The sequence below is a fragment of the Manduca sexta genome, chromosome 9, assembly GCF_014839805.1.
Source record: "Manduca sexta isolate Smith_Timp_Sample1 chromosome 9, JHU_Msex_v1.0, whole genome shotgun sequence".
NCBI classification, from domain to species: Eukaryota; Metazoa; Arthropoda; class Insecta; order Lepidoptera; family Sphingidae; genus Manduca; species Manduca sexta.
This window is the reverse complement of record NC_051123.1, coordinates 1,523,960-1,537,864: the sequence shown is the minus strand read 5'-3', so window position 1 is coordinate 1,537,864 and position 13,905 is coordinate 1,523,960. Positions and strand designations below refer to the sequence as shown.

At 35.2% G+C, this 13,905-nt stretch overlaps 2 protein-coding genes across 4 annotated transcripts in view; both read right to left on the bottom strand.

The window, feature by feature from the left end:
• Positions 1-2,129: 2,129 nt before the first annotated feature.
• On the bottom strand, positions 2,130-7,566 carry LOC115455676 (uncharacterized protein KIAA2013 homolog). Its single transcript, XM_030184339.2, has one exon. The coding sequence runs from the start codon at positions 5,426-5,428 to the stop codon at positions 3,554-3,556; it is 1,875 nt and encodes a 624-aa protein (XP_030040199.2). The 5' UTR covers positions 5,429-7,566; the 3' UTR covers positions 2,130-3,553.
• A 1,102-nt stretch (positions 7,567-8,668) lies between these two features.
• The window catches only part of LOC115455674 (carboxypeptidase D), a 34,115-nt gene continuing 28,878 nt past the window's right edge, over positions 8,669-13,905 (bottom strand). For all 3 annotated transcript variants that reach the window (XM_030184335.2, XM_030184336.2, XM_030184337.2), the window contains exons 18-22: positions 13,110-13,248; positions 11,903-12,105; positions 10,892-10,991; positions 10,280-10,420; positions 8,669-9,734 (exon numbers count right to left, since the gene is read on the bottom strand). In XM_030184335.2, coding sequence (XP_030040195.2) covers positions 9,616-9,734; positions 10,280-10,420; positions 10,892-10,991; positions 11,903-12,105; positions 13,110-13,248 — 702 coding nt within the window. In that variant the 3' untranslated portion in view covers positions 8,669-9,615. The remainder of the gene's footprint in view (positions 9,735-10,279; positions 10,421-10,891; positions 10,992-11,902; positions 12,106-13,109; positions 13,249-13,905) is intronic.

The window sequence follows — 13,905 nt, the reverse complement described above, 5'->3', positions numbered from 1 at the left end:
AAAAATATACACCACAATCTTAACAAACATATATTTATATATCATATAACATACGCACGTATGTACAGACTAAACTTAAGGGACACTTCCCACCTTACATTAGTTTCTCTAATTAAAATGAACAAAGCGTAAGGCATGCTCCGATTTATCTAAGTTGAAAATATTAGTAATATTTTTAGGTATCGTTACTGTCAATAAGGTATTCAAAAAAAGTTTTACACTGTCTAGATTACAGTCTAGGTTGTATCAGTGTGAAATAGATGAAAATTTTGTTACCGTTAGCTGTTAGGCACAAGCATAAAGGCTGCTATACACTGGGCGAAAAACCTTAACCTGACTTTGCGTGTTGCACTAGTTTCATGCAAAGTAAATAACATTTTTCCAGCTATCCGCCTAGTGTGTAGACGCTCTCATAGAAATAGCAGTTCATAAAAACATGGCTTCACAACTATAGTGAAAAGGCCATATAGAATAGAAAGTATATAATTTACAGCAAATCAAACACAATTCAAAAACGGTCTTAAATGTTATAAATAATGTCATTTTCTTCGAACGGGCCTATGAACCAATAGCATATTCTAATTAATATTTGGATAACTTTTCACTGGATATTCAATGCATAGATAAATGGTCCACGCGCAACGGCAAGTCATCTTATATGGAATATAGTAGAGATCATGGAAACAAAGTATAGGTGTGTTATAGTGAATCCCTTCTTAGCCGAAGTTCTACCATGGCGGCCAATCTCAATTGAGACCGGGTAGGTATACAGGCGCACTCTCTGTTCCTTTACTCTCATAGTCTAGGGAAACAGCAATCCGACATGACCCAAAACAGATCAGGCGCAGGACCAACGACTTTGTGTGTTGTCCAAGCACGGGACTGTCACATCACCAACTTCCGACTCCGAGATGTGCCTATTACACTTTTCTAAGATGGATAAAGACAGTAACAATTATTTTTGGCTCCACCAGGGAATTACACCCAGGACCTCAGCGCGGTAGTGGTACTCGTACCGCGTACACATTACATCTACGCCATCGATGCAGTCGTATTGTAGTACACCATAGTCCATGTCCAAGTCGAACGCACAGGCTTGGTTAAATATATGAAATTTTCAGTCCATGTTTTTTACTCTATCAATACATACGGTTTAAGAGGCTGCCGCGAGCGTTACCGCCCGGTGTAAACTTGGACACTGTTTCCTTATAAGCAGTATATCGCGAGAGCCTTAATTAATTGCACATGCGCAAAATATAATAAATTGTGGCAATGTAAAAAAAAGCGAAGATGTAGCATACTTATTAGGTGATTATTTCAGGTCAAACAAAGTTATATGTGCACTTTATAAACATATAGCATGGTAATTTACAAGTTCCTTTCCATATTTTTGATTATTTTAATTCCGAAATTAATATTGCTGGTAATAAGGGTTAGAAAATTTAATTGATATAGTGTAGGCGCTCTCTCCATTCAAAACATAAAATCATCAATAACTGGTGGTAGATCTCTCATATGTGAGAGACCGCCTGGGTAGGTATCACCGCATTGTCTATTTCTGCCGCTAAGCAGCAGTGTGTAATCACCGTTGTGGTCCGGCTTGAAGGACATTATAGTCGTAACTACTGGACGTAATGAGACTTAACATATCATGTCTCAGGATGGCGAGCGCAAGAATACCAAACAATATTTTGTACTTCAAGTTGTTGGATGGTGTTTTATGGCCCATAAACGGTTGTGTTTATGGGCGGTCGTATCGCTTACCATCAGGCGAACGGAAAGATCGGCTCGTCATTCAAAGCAATAAAAAATCAACTGAAGCATACTTTACATTTTTCCAATAATTATTTAGTCACGAACGGTCATACTATGTTTATAATCTTGCACATATACATATTATAAATTATAATAGTCCGCAACGATGGACAATATACAGGGTGTATTCTTTGGTTGTTCTATTTGTCCTACATTAAAATGCAAAAATATACAATGTTTACCCAGTGTGTAATTATACCTTTGCACTACCAATGTTATGTAAGTATCAATATGTGACCTTTTGTTCTATCATGCCACACATGGAATAAGATGGTAAGTATTAATTATTCTGTTAAAAATGAACTAATCCATAGTCAGGGAATACAGAAATTTAATGATACCCATCTTTTTACCTGTATTATAAAAAATAATGTAGGTATAATTTATGTATTTTATTTTCCTTTTTGTATCTGATTATAGAATACATTCATTTTGTATGTTATTCATAGTATATGCTTGATAGTGCAAATTGGTATCAAGGTAATGCAACACAGGAAACCATTCAGATAATCTCATTTAACAGATTTAGATAAAATTCACTTTGGAAATTGTAGGACAATAAACTATATGACTGATATGACCAATCCTGTGATGTTTAGGACATTTAATATGAATGGAATTGTAGGGAGATTAAATAGGTCAGATAAAAATAATAGAATTTTTTCACATAAAAAGCAGATTAACATATTGGGTATTTTGAAGCCACTAGTGCAAGAATAGCTGGATTTATCCAAATCCAGAAACAATTTTTATCTGCCAGGTCTAATTAGCATTGTGCAGTAGTTTATAATTTGAAAAGTGAAAAGTGAAAAGTTAAATTCTTACTTCTCCAATACATTAAAAAGTCTTGTTTTTGAATTTGCATGTGAATCATTCTTGCTCTTTTGGCTCCAATTGTTTATATGAAGCAATAAAATTAGCTTAAATATGAGCATAGCAATAAAGCCGCTAAAATTAAATATTCTCCTTATATGAATGTTGTGCAACTTAATTTATAATCTAAATAATACTTTCATAAACAAACACAATGTACATATTCACACAATACAAATGACCTTCAATCAGTTTTTTATTACTTATTATTGTGCCACATTAGAGATCAAGATACATTGTCACCATGACTAATATTGGGGAAATCCATTATTTAAGCTCCAATTATATTAAATATACGCTAATTAATGACTATTAAAATATATATTGGCAGATTTCCCTAATATCTCAATTACTACCAAATAGCGAAAACAAATGTGCTGCATATTTCAAAATTACATTTCTCGTATATTTATTGCTTATTTGTTTAAAATGGTACAGCAGGGACTTTTAGGCCACAAAGATAAACAGAAGTAGTGACAAATAGACAAGTAGGTACATATTATTTTTGTTATTATTGCTTTTTTATTAACAATCATAATTTTCAGATTTTAGAATATTATTTCATTACTTTATAAACTAGTGGCAGTACTTGCTTCATAATAATGGTTTATGAAAAGATTCAGACAATATATGCATACATAAAAGAAAATTAAATAAAAAAATTGCAAGGTCAATGCTTTCAATAGTTACTAAATATACATTTGCCTCAAATTTACAATCACAATTTTCTAAAACGATAAACTTGTCCCTTTAACATGGTCTAATTGTAATACAATTGAGCTCTATTTCCCAAATTAATTTGTGCAAAGGGAAACAAACTACAGACATTGTAACCATATTTGTTTGTATACAAATTTATAAGAGTTCAAGGTTTGTTATAAAGCCTTCTGTAACTCACTCCACTGTCACAGAACTCATTCATTATTATTCTGCATAGGAAGAGATGGAAGACCACAATGAGAACTATTATAGATATCCAGAACAATGGATTTAGACCACCCAAACTGTGGCCATGTTTATGCAAGGCTATTATATGGTTTTCGTGAGGAGGAGCTTCCACAACCTCCTTTACATGGATGGCGTGCCGTAAGTCCTCCATGTGTTGCTTATCTGCGGTGATGTACAATATAGCAGTTAAAGGCTCCGTTAACTTCACCGGGAAGTATTTCCTGTACGGTCCCAGCTGAACAGGAGAATCTAAACAACCTCCATCACAAGCATAGTAAGTTTTGTCTGACCGATCTAGAGCAACAAATATAGCTGCTTTGTTGTCCTCTTGGACGATTACACTAATGTTGACATGTGTCATGTTGCCATAATTAATGCGTCTAAATAAGAAATCTCTGTGCAGTTTTGATGGATGGATGTTGTATTCTAAGTGTTGGTTGCTGAAACGTAAGCTACCAAAACTAAGTATCATTGCCTGGTTCACCCCACTTGCACCAGCTCTTAACAGATTGTGGCAGCCTTGCTTTTCTAATGTCAATAACCACACACTGGCCACTGCATTCAGATTGCCTAAACTATTTAATGGTTTCCATAAATTGAAAGCATCTAATGTTGAATGCCCTTCATAGCAACCTTCGGAATATGTCAAGGAGCGTAATATATCAGATTTTGTTGCAGGTTTTATATGCTCCTCATGTTCATAGCTACGTACTTGTGACAATATTGCATAGATTGTCGCGTTAATACGGTCTCCATTGATGATGCCTTCAGCTTTGGAGTCAGAAATATAAAATCCTGTGTACCAGAGCCCCTGCCATACCCGTGCATGGTTTTCCTTCAGCTTCTTAACAGCTGGCCGGTCACCTGTGAGTGCTATTACTTTTTCCATTTCTTCTAAAGCTTTTTTCTCCACTAAATCTTTATGTTTTGCATAGTCTGCTTTATTGATTGGTCTGCTGTATTGTACCGTAGTTAATATAAGCAGGTCTAGTCCATCTCGAGCCTCAACTTTTAGGGTGTTACTAAGTTTCCTGGACACTACAGCTGCTGCTATAACATTTTCACTGTCAGGTATTGTAATCATTCCTGTAACAACTTCATATTCTTTTGTATCAACACCTTGATGCAGCTTTACGGTCTGTTTTACAGCTGTCTCCCAGTCTGATACCCTGGGTGTTGAAATATGTAACATCTTCTCTTTGTTTGTGGGGTTGTTTATCCATATTTCTTGGACAAATAGTGATGGTATAGTTCTGTGTGCATAATATTGGTATGAAATATGTACACCAGTGTTTGAACATTGGAATCTATTGATGATACCATTTTTGTAGTCTGACACAGTGAATTCTTTCATCTCGTAATCATCTACTATGTACAAAGGGTGATAGTAGAGAGGTAAGGATAGAGTCCTTCCATATTTAATGTTCAGATGTGAATCGTGTTCCAACGCCATTCCCAATAAGCCGTTTCCGACGTAAGGCACATAGTTGTGGCTAAGAGAGGAGAGCGTCGCCGACGTCTCTTGCCTCATATAGGCATCGTACTCATTGAGCGCGTTCTCGTAGGGACTCAAAAAGTTTTTCTGACACACGTTTTGATGACTCGTCCCGCTCTCCTCGCTGAAGAGCCAGTTCATCAAAGAAGGCCCGATGTAGAGCAGTAAAAACACAACAAATAGCACTATAATTACCAGTTTCTTTCGAGTCATGGGACCGTCCGCGATGCGGTTGATTCGCCGCAAGAGTTCACCCGCTCTACGACTCATGTCGTTGTGGTCACTCCTCACTTCCATCACAATAATACACGACACGCGACTACCGTATACCTGCGATCAGGTCAGGTCGGTAATATTCATCGTAAAATCATAAAAAGGCTGCAACTTTTTTTTTCAATAAATTCGCATCACACGAAATAAATAAATGTCAATTGTCACTTGACTATTTGCACAGTTAATAAAAAGTAGGCCAAATATAGACTATAGTCTATCATTCTATAATAAGAACGAATGATAAAGTTAATAGCTACAGCGTGTTTTATATTATGAAATATTTCATATTACATAGTTTAGGACGTATTCTCTAAATAGTTTTGTTATATTATTGCTCAATGTTGTCGTAAAATGTAATTTCTGTAGTTTTTCTGAGTATTGCATCGTTTACTTAATTTACGGCTATTATCGTTATTATAAATATTCACAGAGGATATTTTATTTTATATATAGCCTATAGGGTAACGAATCAAGTCAGAATGCTCAGTCAGAATGTTATTTAATATAGTTGAAGGAAGTTATCTAATTAACTTTTACATAATTTGGCATAATATACAAGAGACAGAGTGCCATCGTAGATTGCAAACCTTTTAATAATCCGTTGGACTATTGAAGAGTTACAAAATAAAACACTAATATACTAAATTATTATGATTTATTTCTACATAACAAAACTATCACAAGCTTACAATAAATACGTAATACACATTGTAAAAGTTCAAAAACCGTTACAATATAAGCACCATTTTGATTTATATATTAGGTACAATTTTGTAAATTCGATATAAACTTCAATAAATATAACTCGACATTCATTTATTAGGAGATTCACTACATTTTATAATCTGTCTTATTACTAAAAATATTGATAAATAGGTTTTTGATCACATATAATCAAAAGACAAAATTAATAATTAACTACAAATCGTTCAAGAAATTTTAAATAAGTCTCCTTATATTCTTTATATTAGTTTTTATGTATTTTATTTATAAATTTAATAATTAATGAAACCAATATTGAGTAAAGTTTTTTACATTCATTTAATATGTATGACAATTCATAAAATAATTCTCATCATTACTTCGGTAAAAACATCCTATTTCATTGAAACATAAAAGATCAGTTTAAGTATTAAATAAAGTTCCTACAATTTTAGATATAGCAAAGGAATGTCCAGAATCAGTCTACAAAGATAGAATAAGAAAATCGAAAAGAATAACATAATGTTTAAAAATATTTTACACATTTACACTCAAGATATTTTTGTATTGAAAAAAGATTTAAAAATCAGCAAAACGATATTTAAACACATTCAGTCTTACTTATAAAAATCTCGCAAAGCTATGTTTAGTTAAAACACAAATTTACTCAATCAGCTGTAAGTCAAAACCCGCCATCTTGTCTCTTAATGAGGTTTAAACTCGGAATCGGTGATGTTTTGAAAGCTAAGAAATTCTTAACCACCTTTTAACGCTAAAATAAGTTTATAAGTAAGACTAATTGTTATTATATTGGTACAGCTGACGCTATTTTTTATGACAGGCCTGCAGTTAGTAACTTTAGTTATTGTTCTCTAAACCTTCTATTTTTTTTTAAGATAAAAGAGCTCTAAACTATACGTGATTACTTTCAGGTCAGTTTAAAAGCAAGTCAATTGTTGATCAGTACATAACAATGTAGCCAAAAGGGCCCAATTAAGTAGAAATTAGTACATTTTTGTGCTATTCATTTTAGATTTTAAATAAGTAGTTGAAATTTAAAGCCAGTAAAGTGGAATGCAAGGCTTGTATACCGTATTTAATACTGTAAATTGACTGTGTAAGACTTAAGTCTCCAATGATAGTAAAAGTAAAAAGCACTTTTTTGTAATATAATGGTTAACTTATGTTTTAAGTTCAGTACAGTATATATATATTTTAAAAGACCTTAGGAAAGTCGTGTGATATTTATACGTAAACCCCATAATTGCAATCGATACAAAGCAGAGTCAAGTGTTACTACTTATTTTGTATATAAATATAGTATAAATCTAATTCGGTTCATCTCAAAAATAATTGACTATGTGATATGCATAAAAAATATTGAAAACTAGCTTTTGCTCGCGGCTCCGCCCGCGTTATAAAGTTTTTCAGGCTAAAGTTTTCCGTTATAAAAATAGTAGTTTCCCGGGAGCCTATGTTCTTCCCAGGGTCTCAAACTGTCTCCATACCAAATTTCATCTTAATACGTTAGGTAGTTTTTGAGTTTAACACGTTAAGGCAGACAGATTCAGCTGGGGACTTTGATATATTATTTAGAACTTTTTAAGTGAAACAATCCCGTCATACATCATTGTTGCATAACTTTAACCGTTTACGCAGCGCAGGCAACGGAAGCTCTCAAAACTCATAATTTTCCCCGTTTTTGCAACATGTTTCATTACTGCTCCGCTCCTATTGGTTATAGCATGATGATATATAGCCTATAGCACTCCAGGAACAAAGGGCTATCCAACACAAAAAAGATTTTTTCAGTTCAAACCGGTAGTTCCTGAGATTAGCCATTACTGCTCCGCTCCTATTGGTCATAGCGTGATGATATATAACTTATAGCGGTCCACAAATAAAGGGCTATCCAACACAAAACGAATTTTTCAGTTGAAACCGGTAGTTCCTGAGATTAGCCATTACTGCTCCGCTCCTATTGATCATATCGTGATGATATATAACTTTGAGCACTCCACAAACAAAGGACTATTCAACACAAAAATATTTTTTCAGTTCGAATCGGTAGTTCCTGAGATTAGCTATTACTGCTCCGCTCCTATTGAATATAGCGTGATGATATATAGCCTATATATAGCTCTCCACGAACAAAGGGCTATCCAACGCAAAAAGAATTTTTCAGTTTGGACCGGTAGTTCCTGAGATTAGCCATTACTGCCCCGCTCCTATTGGGTATAGCGTGATGATATATAGCCTATAGCACTCCACGAACAAAGGGCTATCCAACGCAAAAGAATTTTTCAGTTTGGACCGGTAGTTCCTGAGATTAGCCATTACTGCCCCGCTCCTTTTGGGTATAGCGTGATGATATATAGCCTATAGCACTCCACGAACAAAGGGCTATCCAACGCAAAAAGAATTTTTCAGTTTGGACCGGTAGTTCCTGAGATTAGCGCGTTCAAACAAACAAACAAACAAACAAACAAACAAACAAACAAACAAACAAACTCTTCAGCTTTATATAATAGTATAGATACTAACCTCCTTCTAAAAGACTCAAAAATATTTTTTTTTTTAAGAATTTTTATTATTTCGTATTATTGTCAAGAAATTTCCTATTAATTGAACATTTTGGACGGAATAGATTTTGAAATACCAATTGTTATATTAATATTATTATGAATATTATGACTCACTCGTTTTGCAAAATTATGAACTATAATTAATATTTTTAATAATGTAATATCAATCACTTAAATATTGGTAAAAATTGTTTGTGCTATAATATTATTTAATTAATTTTATCGTAGTATATTTAACTGTAAAGATTATATTTTCAATATACAGGGTGTTGCAGAATAGAGGTATCAAAAATTACTGTCATAATAAAGTGTGTTTGGTTGTTCATCACTGAAAGTGAATAACGCCTAAACCTAATAATATTATTTAATTAATATCAACTTAAAAACAATCGGTAGCACTAGCTAGATATGTATACTGACGTCAACAATAACATCTTATTTTGTTATATATTAAGTAAATTTTATAAATATTAATTGATGATTGTTAATAGTTAATTCAAATTTATTTTTTTTACTTTACCCATAAGCTATAAACCATGTATTTTTATATCAGTTTTTATTCCTTCTTTCTGCAACACGCTTTATATAGTAATTTTATAAGTTTCCATTGGAAATGCAGATAAAATAGTTAGCTTTAGTGAACGTTAAATATTAATAAGTAGATACAGTATGTTCTTCCATCGAATTTGAACCAAATTAATATCAGTTTCATATAAATAATATCTATACAGGCGGATCTAGGAAAGGAAGTTTTGAGGAAATAAGCCTTAAAATATTCCATCTCGGATATCAATACTACAAAATCCTTCCATTGTTTAGATCTGCCTTCTCATTTACTCTACACCGAAATGTTCATTGGGTATCAACCATATTATGTCTTCTAAATTGAATACTCTGCATACAAGCTACTCCGAATGTGATGATCTATTCCCGTTCACCATTCTTCCAATCCCGATCAGACCTTAGAAGCACCACGTCGTCTTCTGAATCTGTTTCTGATGGCGCCAACTCTTCCTCGTCGTAGTAGGGTTTTCGTACAATATCTAAAAAAATTCACCATATTTTAACATATACATAACATAAAATTCGCGTAAACATAAGAAATCATAATTTTTTTATCATGTCACAGAATCGTTGCGGCTTAGTTTTTAGTACCGTTTCGCTGACATCATCTACCTGAGAAGTATCTAGGATCTCCCTGAAAGGTACCCAGTCTTGGATAAATCTGAACCAAAGAATAAGCGGTTCTGCGGTACAGTAAAGAAGATTTTAACCTAACTTCTTTATCCCGTGGTATTAAATATTTGTTACATTTAAAAAAGAAACAGCCTGTATCCTTTCTCGGACTTCAAGATTACTTGGTACCAAATCCGTTAATTACTATATTTAAGGTTATAGCTTAAGGTCCATTTTTCATACATTTTGTTTCACCTTTAATCTGGGTAACTAAACAAGTATTGACAAGTAAAGAATTTAAATTCACGTCTAGTTAGTGATTAGTTCTCGCAGTTGAAAGAAAAATAAATTTAACCTTAACCAAGAAAGCTTAGTACACAAACAGATCTACTTTATTAGTATGTATAATTACCATAGTTAGCATCGTCGCAGAGCGGGCGTTTGTCGTCGGAGGGTACCTGCGTGAAGAGGTACTCGCGGCGGGAGTCGCGGCCTCGCTCGCGGCAGCTGAAGCACCACGCCGCCATCACCACCAGCGCCACGCCCACCACGCCTGGGAAACATTATACACGTGAATGTGTTGATTGTGGCAGCTTAATTGTATAGTAGACCTATATCAACCGCCTTGGTGGCTTAGTTGTAATTGTACACGGTACGAGTGCAACTACCGCGCTTAAGTCGTGGATTTGAATCCCTGGTCGGGCCAAATTAATTGTGAGTGAATTTTTCCATCTTAAAAATGACTCAGTCGCAGCTGGGAGTCAGGAAGTTGGCAGTGTAATACCCCCGTGCCTCGAAAAGCAAGTAAAGCCTTTGGTCGTGCACCCGGTCTTCCTCCCTTCATTCCGGATTGCCGTCTCACCGGACTATGAGAGTGAACGAATAGACAGAGCACCTGTGTATTGCTCACACACTTGTGCACTACATATCCTGCGTTGGTGATCTCCGTTGAGAATGGCCGTCGTGGCCGAAATTCGTTTAGGAATCAATAATTAGACCTATAATAAACCACCCTGTATAATACCTGCAAGCATGACGAACACAAGCCGCGGCATGCCCATCACGTAGTCGTCGCTCTCAAGCTTGAACAACACGTTGGGTGTCAGATTCTCCACGCTGTTTATCTGTGAACAAATTTTTTTTATAGCTACTACGAGTCACTCTTATGCATCTGATGGCGAGTTGAGTGGATATCCGGTATAAAATAATACCGGTCTTAACCCATCATATGACTGTCAACTGATATTGATGCAGGTGGCCCTTTAAGGGAGAGTTTAATGGGCATGAAATAAGGTCTATTTTTGGTAATATTTTTTAGGTTTTGATATTCGTTAATTCAATTATTTGTTAATTCACGTTCTGGGTTCAGCCAGTGTATATTTAGTATGATATGCTAATATCATAACGAACAAATAATTTTACTTATTTGAAAAATATTTTTTATTCACATCCCGGTTTGCAATAGGGGACCGGACTCATTTTTGTTCTTTATTATTATCAAATATTTACGTTATATAAATTATAACACGGAAAGAATTATTTAAATCCGGTAAAAAATCAACAAGATATAAGACTTTAAATTTCGGTAGAAGGGGTAAGTAAGAAGAAACAGAAAAGAGGCGCAATACCCACGTGTGACGTCATCGGACATTACGACGCGTGCGAAAGAAAGAGATGACGCGATATCCCCACATCGCGCCCACTTCGGCACATAGTAATATTTGAAATATGAATAACTGGCTCATTTTTTAACCAATTTAATGCAGTTTTCGCAGGAGGGTTTCTTTTTCCTATTATTAACCATTACATATAGAATAATATACAAAATCAAAAACAGGACGGTCCCCTATTGTCGCAACGAATCGCGTTGTTATATTATGAGCGCCACTCCGTACACAACCACAAGCAACAATATTGATACCATACTAAAATCAGTTTGAATGGATGACAGTTTAATTCAGTTGAACATAGTGAACGTTCGGAACGCCAAATCTAGTACGTAGTACATATATATTATTTTATAATTGAGACTTACAACAATATTCCGTTGCTTCGTGATGTACCCGTCCACGGAGGCCGACATGAGGACCTCCTTGCCCTTATAAGCGACGGGTAACGCGACCAGGAACCTTCCGTTCTGGTCGCTGGAGTTGGTCGCTATGGTCGCCTTGACGCCCTGTTCACGGACTGATACCATCGTGTTGGGAAGAGGAACGCTGTTGTGGTCTAGCGCCAGGCCTGAAGGGGGAATTTAATGGTTAAATATTGCCTTGATTTGGCTAGGATGTCTTGTAATTTGTATAAGTTCTATGTTTCTATATTCAGTACCCATAATACTAAAAGATTCGTACACAATCGTAATATCCAGGTCTTGCGATATTTGTAGTAAAAATTTACGTAAATCTCCTAAAATGAGTCAGTAAAAATCGATCTAATAAGAGAAAATAAACTTTTAGCCAAATATTTATAACTATTTTGCCTTGCTTAATTTAAAAATGACCAACTATATTTTTCTACAAAATTCAATAAATTATAAATATATGTGTAACGGACTTAGCCACCTTCGGGTGAAACCTCGGGTTACTTCGGGAATATTTGTCACTGGCTCCCGATGACGCGACATGCGCGCGCACCCAATGGGAGCGTATGATCCTGATAGTTTATACGCAATCATTTGAAAATTCAGTCAGAGGGCAATAAAGAAAATTAATTCAAAAAGCAGTGAGAAAAATTTAGTCAGAGGGCAGCGAGGAAAATTCAGTCAGAAGGCACTGAGGAAAATTCAGTCAAAGGGCAGTGAGGCAAATTTAATCAGAGGGCAGTTAGGAAAATTCAGTCAGAGGGCAGTGAGGAAAATTCAGTCAGAAGGCAGTGAGGAAAATTTAATCAGAGGGCAGTTAGGAAAATTCAGTCAGAGGTGAGTGATGAAAATTCAGTCAGAGGGCAGTGAGGAAAATTCAGTCAGAAGGCAGTGATGAAAATGGCGTGGCGTGTTATATATTTAGCTTTCGCAAGTTAACATTTTTTTATAATTTTACGGCTTTAGGCTTCGCACGAGTGCAATGCTGACTATTTAATGGATGTTATTATTATACATATATACCTTCCTCTTGAATCACTCTATCTATTAAAAAAACCGCATCAAAATCCGTTGCGTAGTTTTAAAGATTTAAGCATACAAAGGGACATAGGGACAGAGAAAGCGACTTTGTTTTATACTATATAGTGATGTTGGTATTTACCGGTAATATAAATCATATTAGGGTTGTCTTCGACGTGTATCTCCTCGAACTGTCCGCCGCGGACGCTGTCGGTGTTGACGCGCCTCATCACGATGTCCTTGCGCTTCAGCACGCCGTCCACCACGCGCCACGTCAGCATCTACATTCAAAATGTTAGTTGTAGACACGAGAGAGGAGTACAAACAACCATAGTCCATTAACAGCCGGTTTGAACAACCGACCTCAATCTTAACCGTCCATCCGATCTCGAGAATAAACAAATAAAAATAAGTCATTTGTAAGTGTGTCAAAAAATAATTTGTCCTGATTGGTTCATTATCACGATGGATTCAATAAAGCCTTAGAACGGTTAATTGAAATTGGTTGTTAATTACCATTAGTTATGTCTGAATGCTTTATTCATTTTGTATTGTATGGAGAAGTATAACTGTCACAAATCTTTATGTATGGTGTGAATCTAGCCGCAAGATATATCGTTCCTTTTTTTACCAAGAACAAATTATTACAGTAGGTATCACATAATATAAACAGACTATATAGTCCATTAGCTTTTGCTCGCGGCTATGCCCACGAGGTGTCCGGGATAGAAGTCCCGTTATATATTTTTCCGGGATAGATAGTGGCCTATAACCTTCCCAGCATCTCAAACTATCTCCATACCAATTTCATAAAAATCCGTTCAGTAAATTTTGAGAAAATCGATAACATACAAACAGACAGAAAAGGGGACTTTGTTTTATAATATGTATAGATGGTAAATTGACAAAGGCTCTATTCCCTGCGCTAGCTAGTGAGG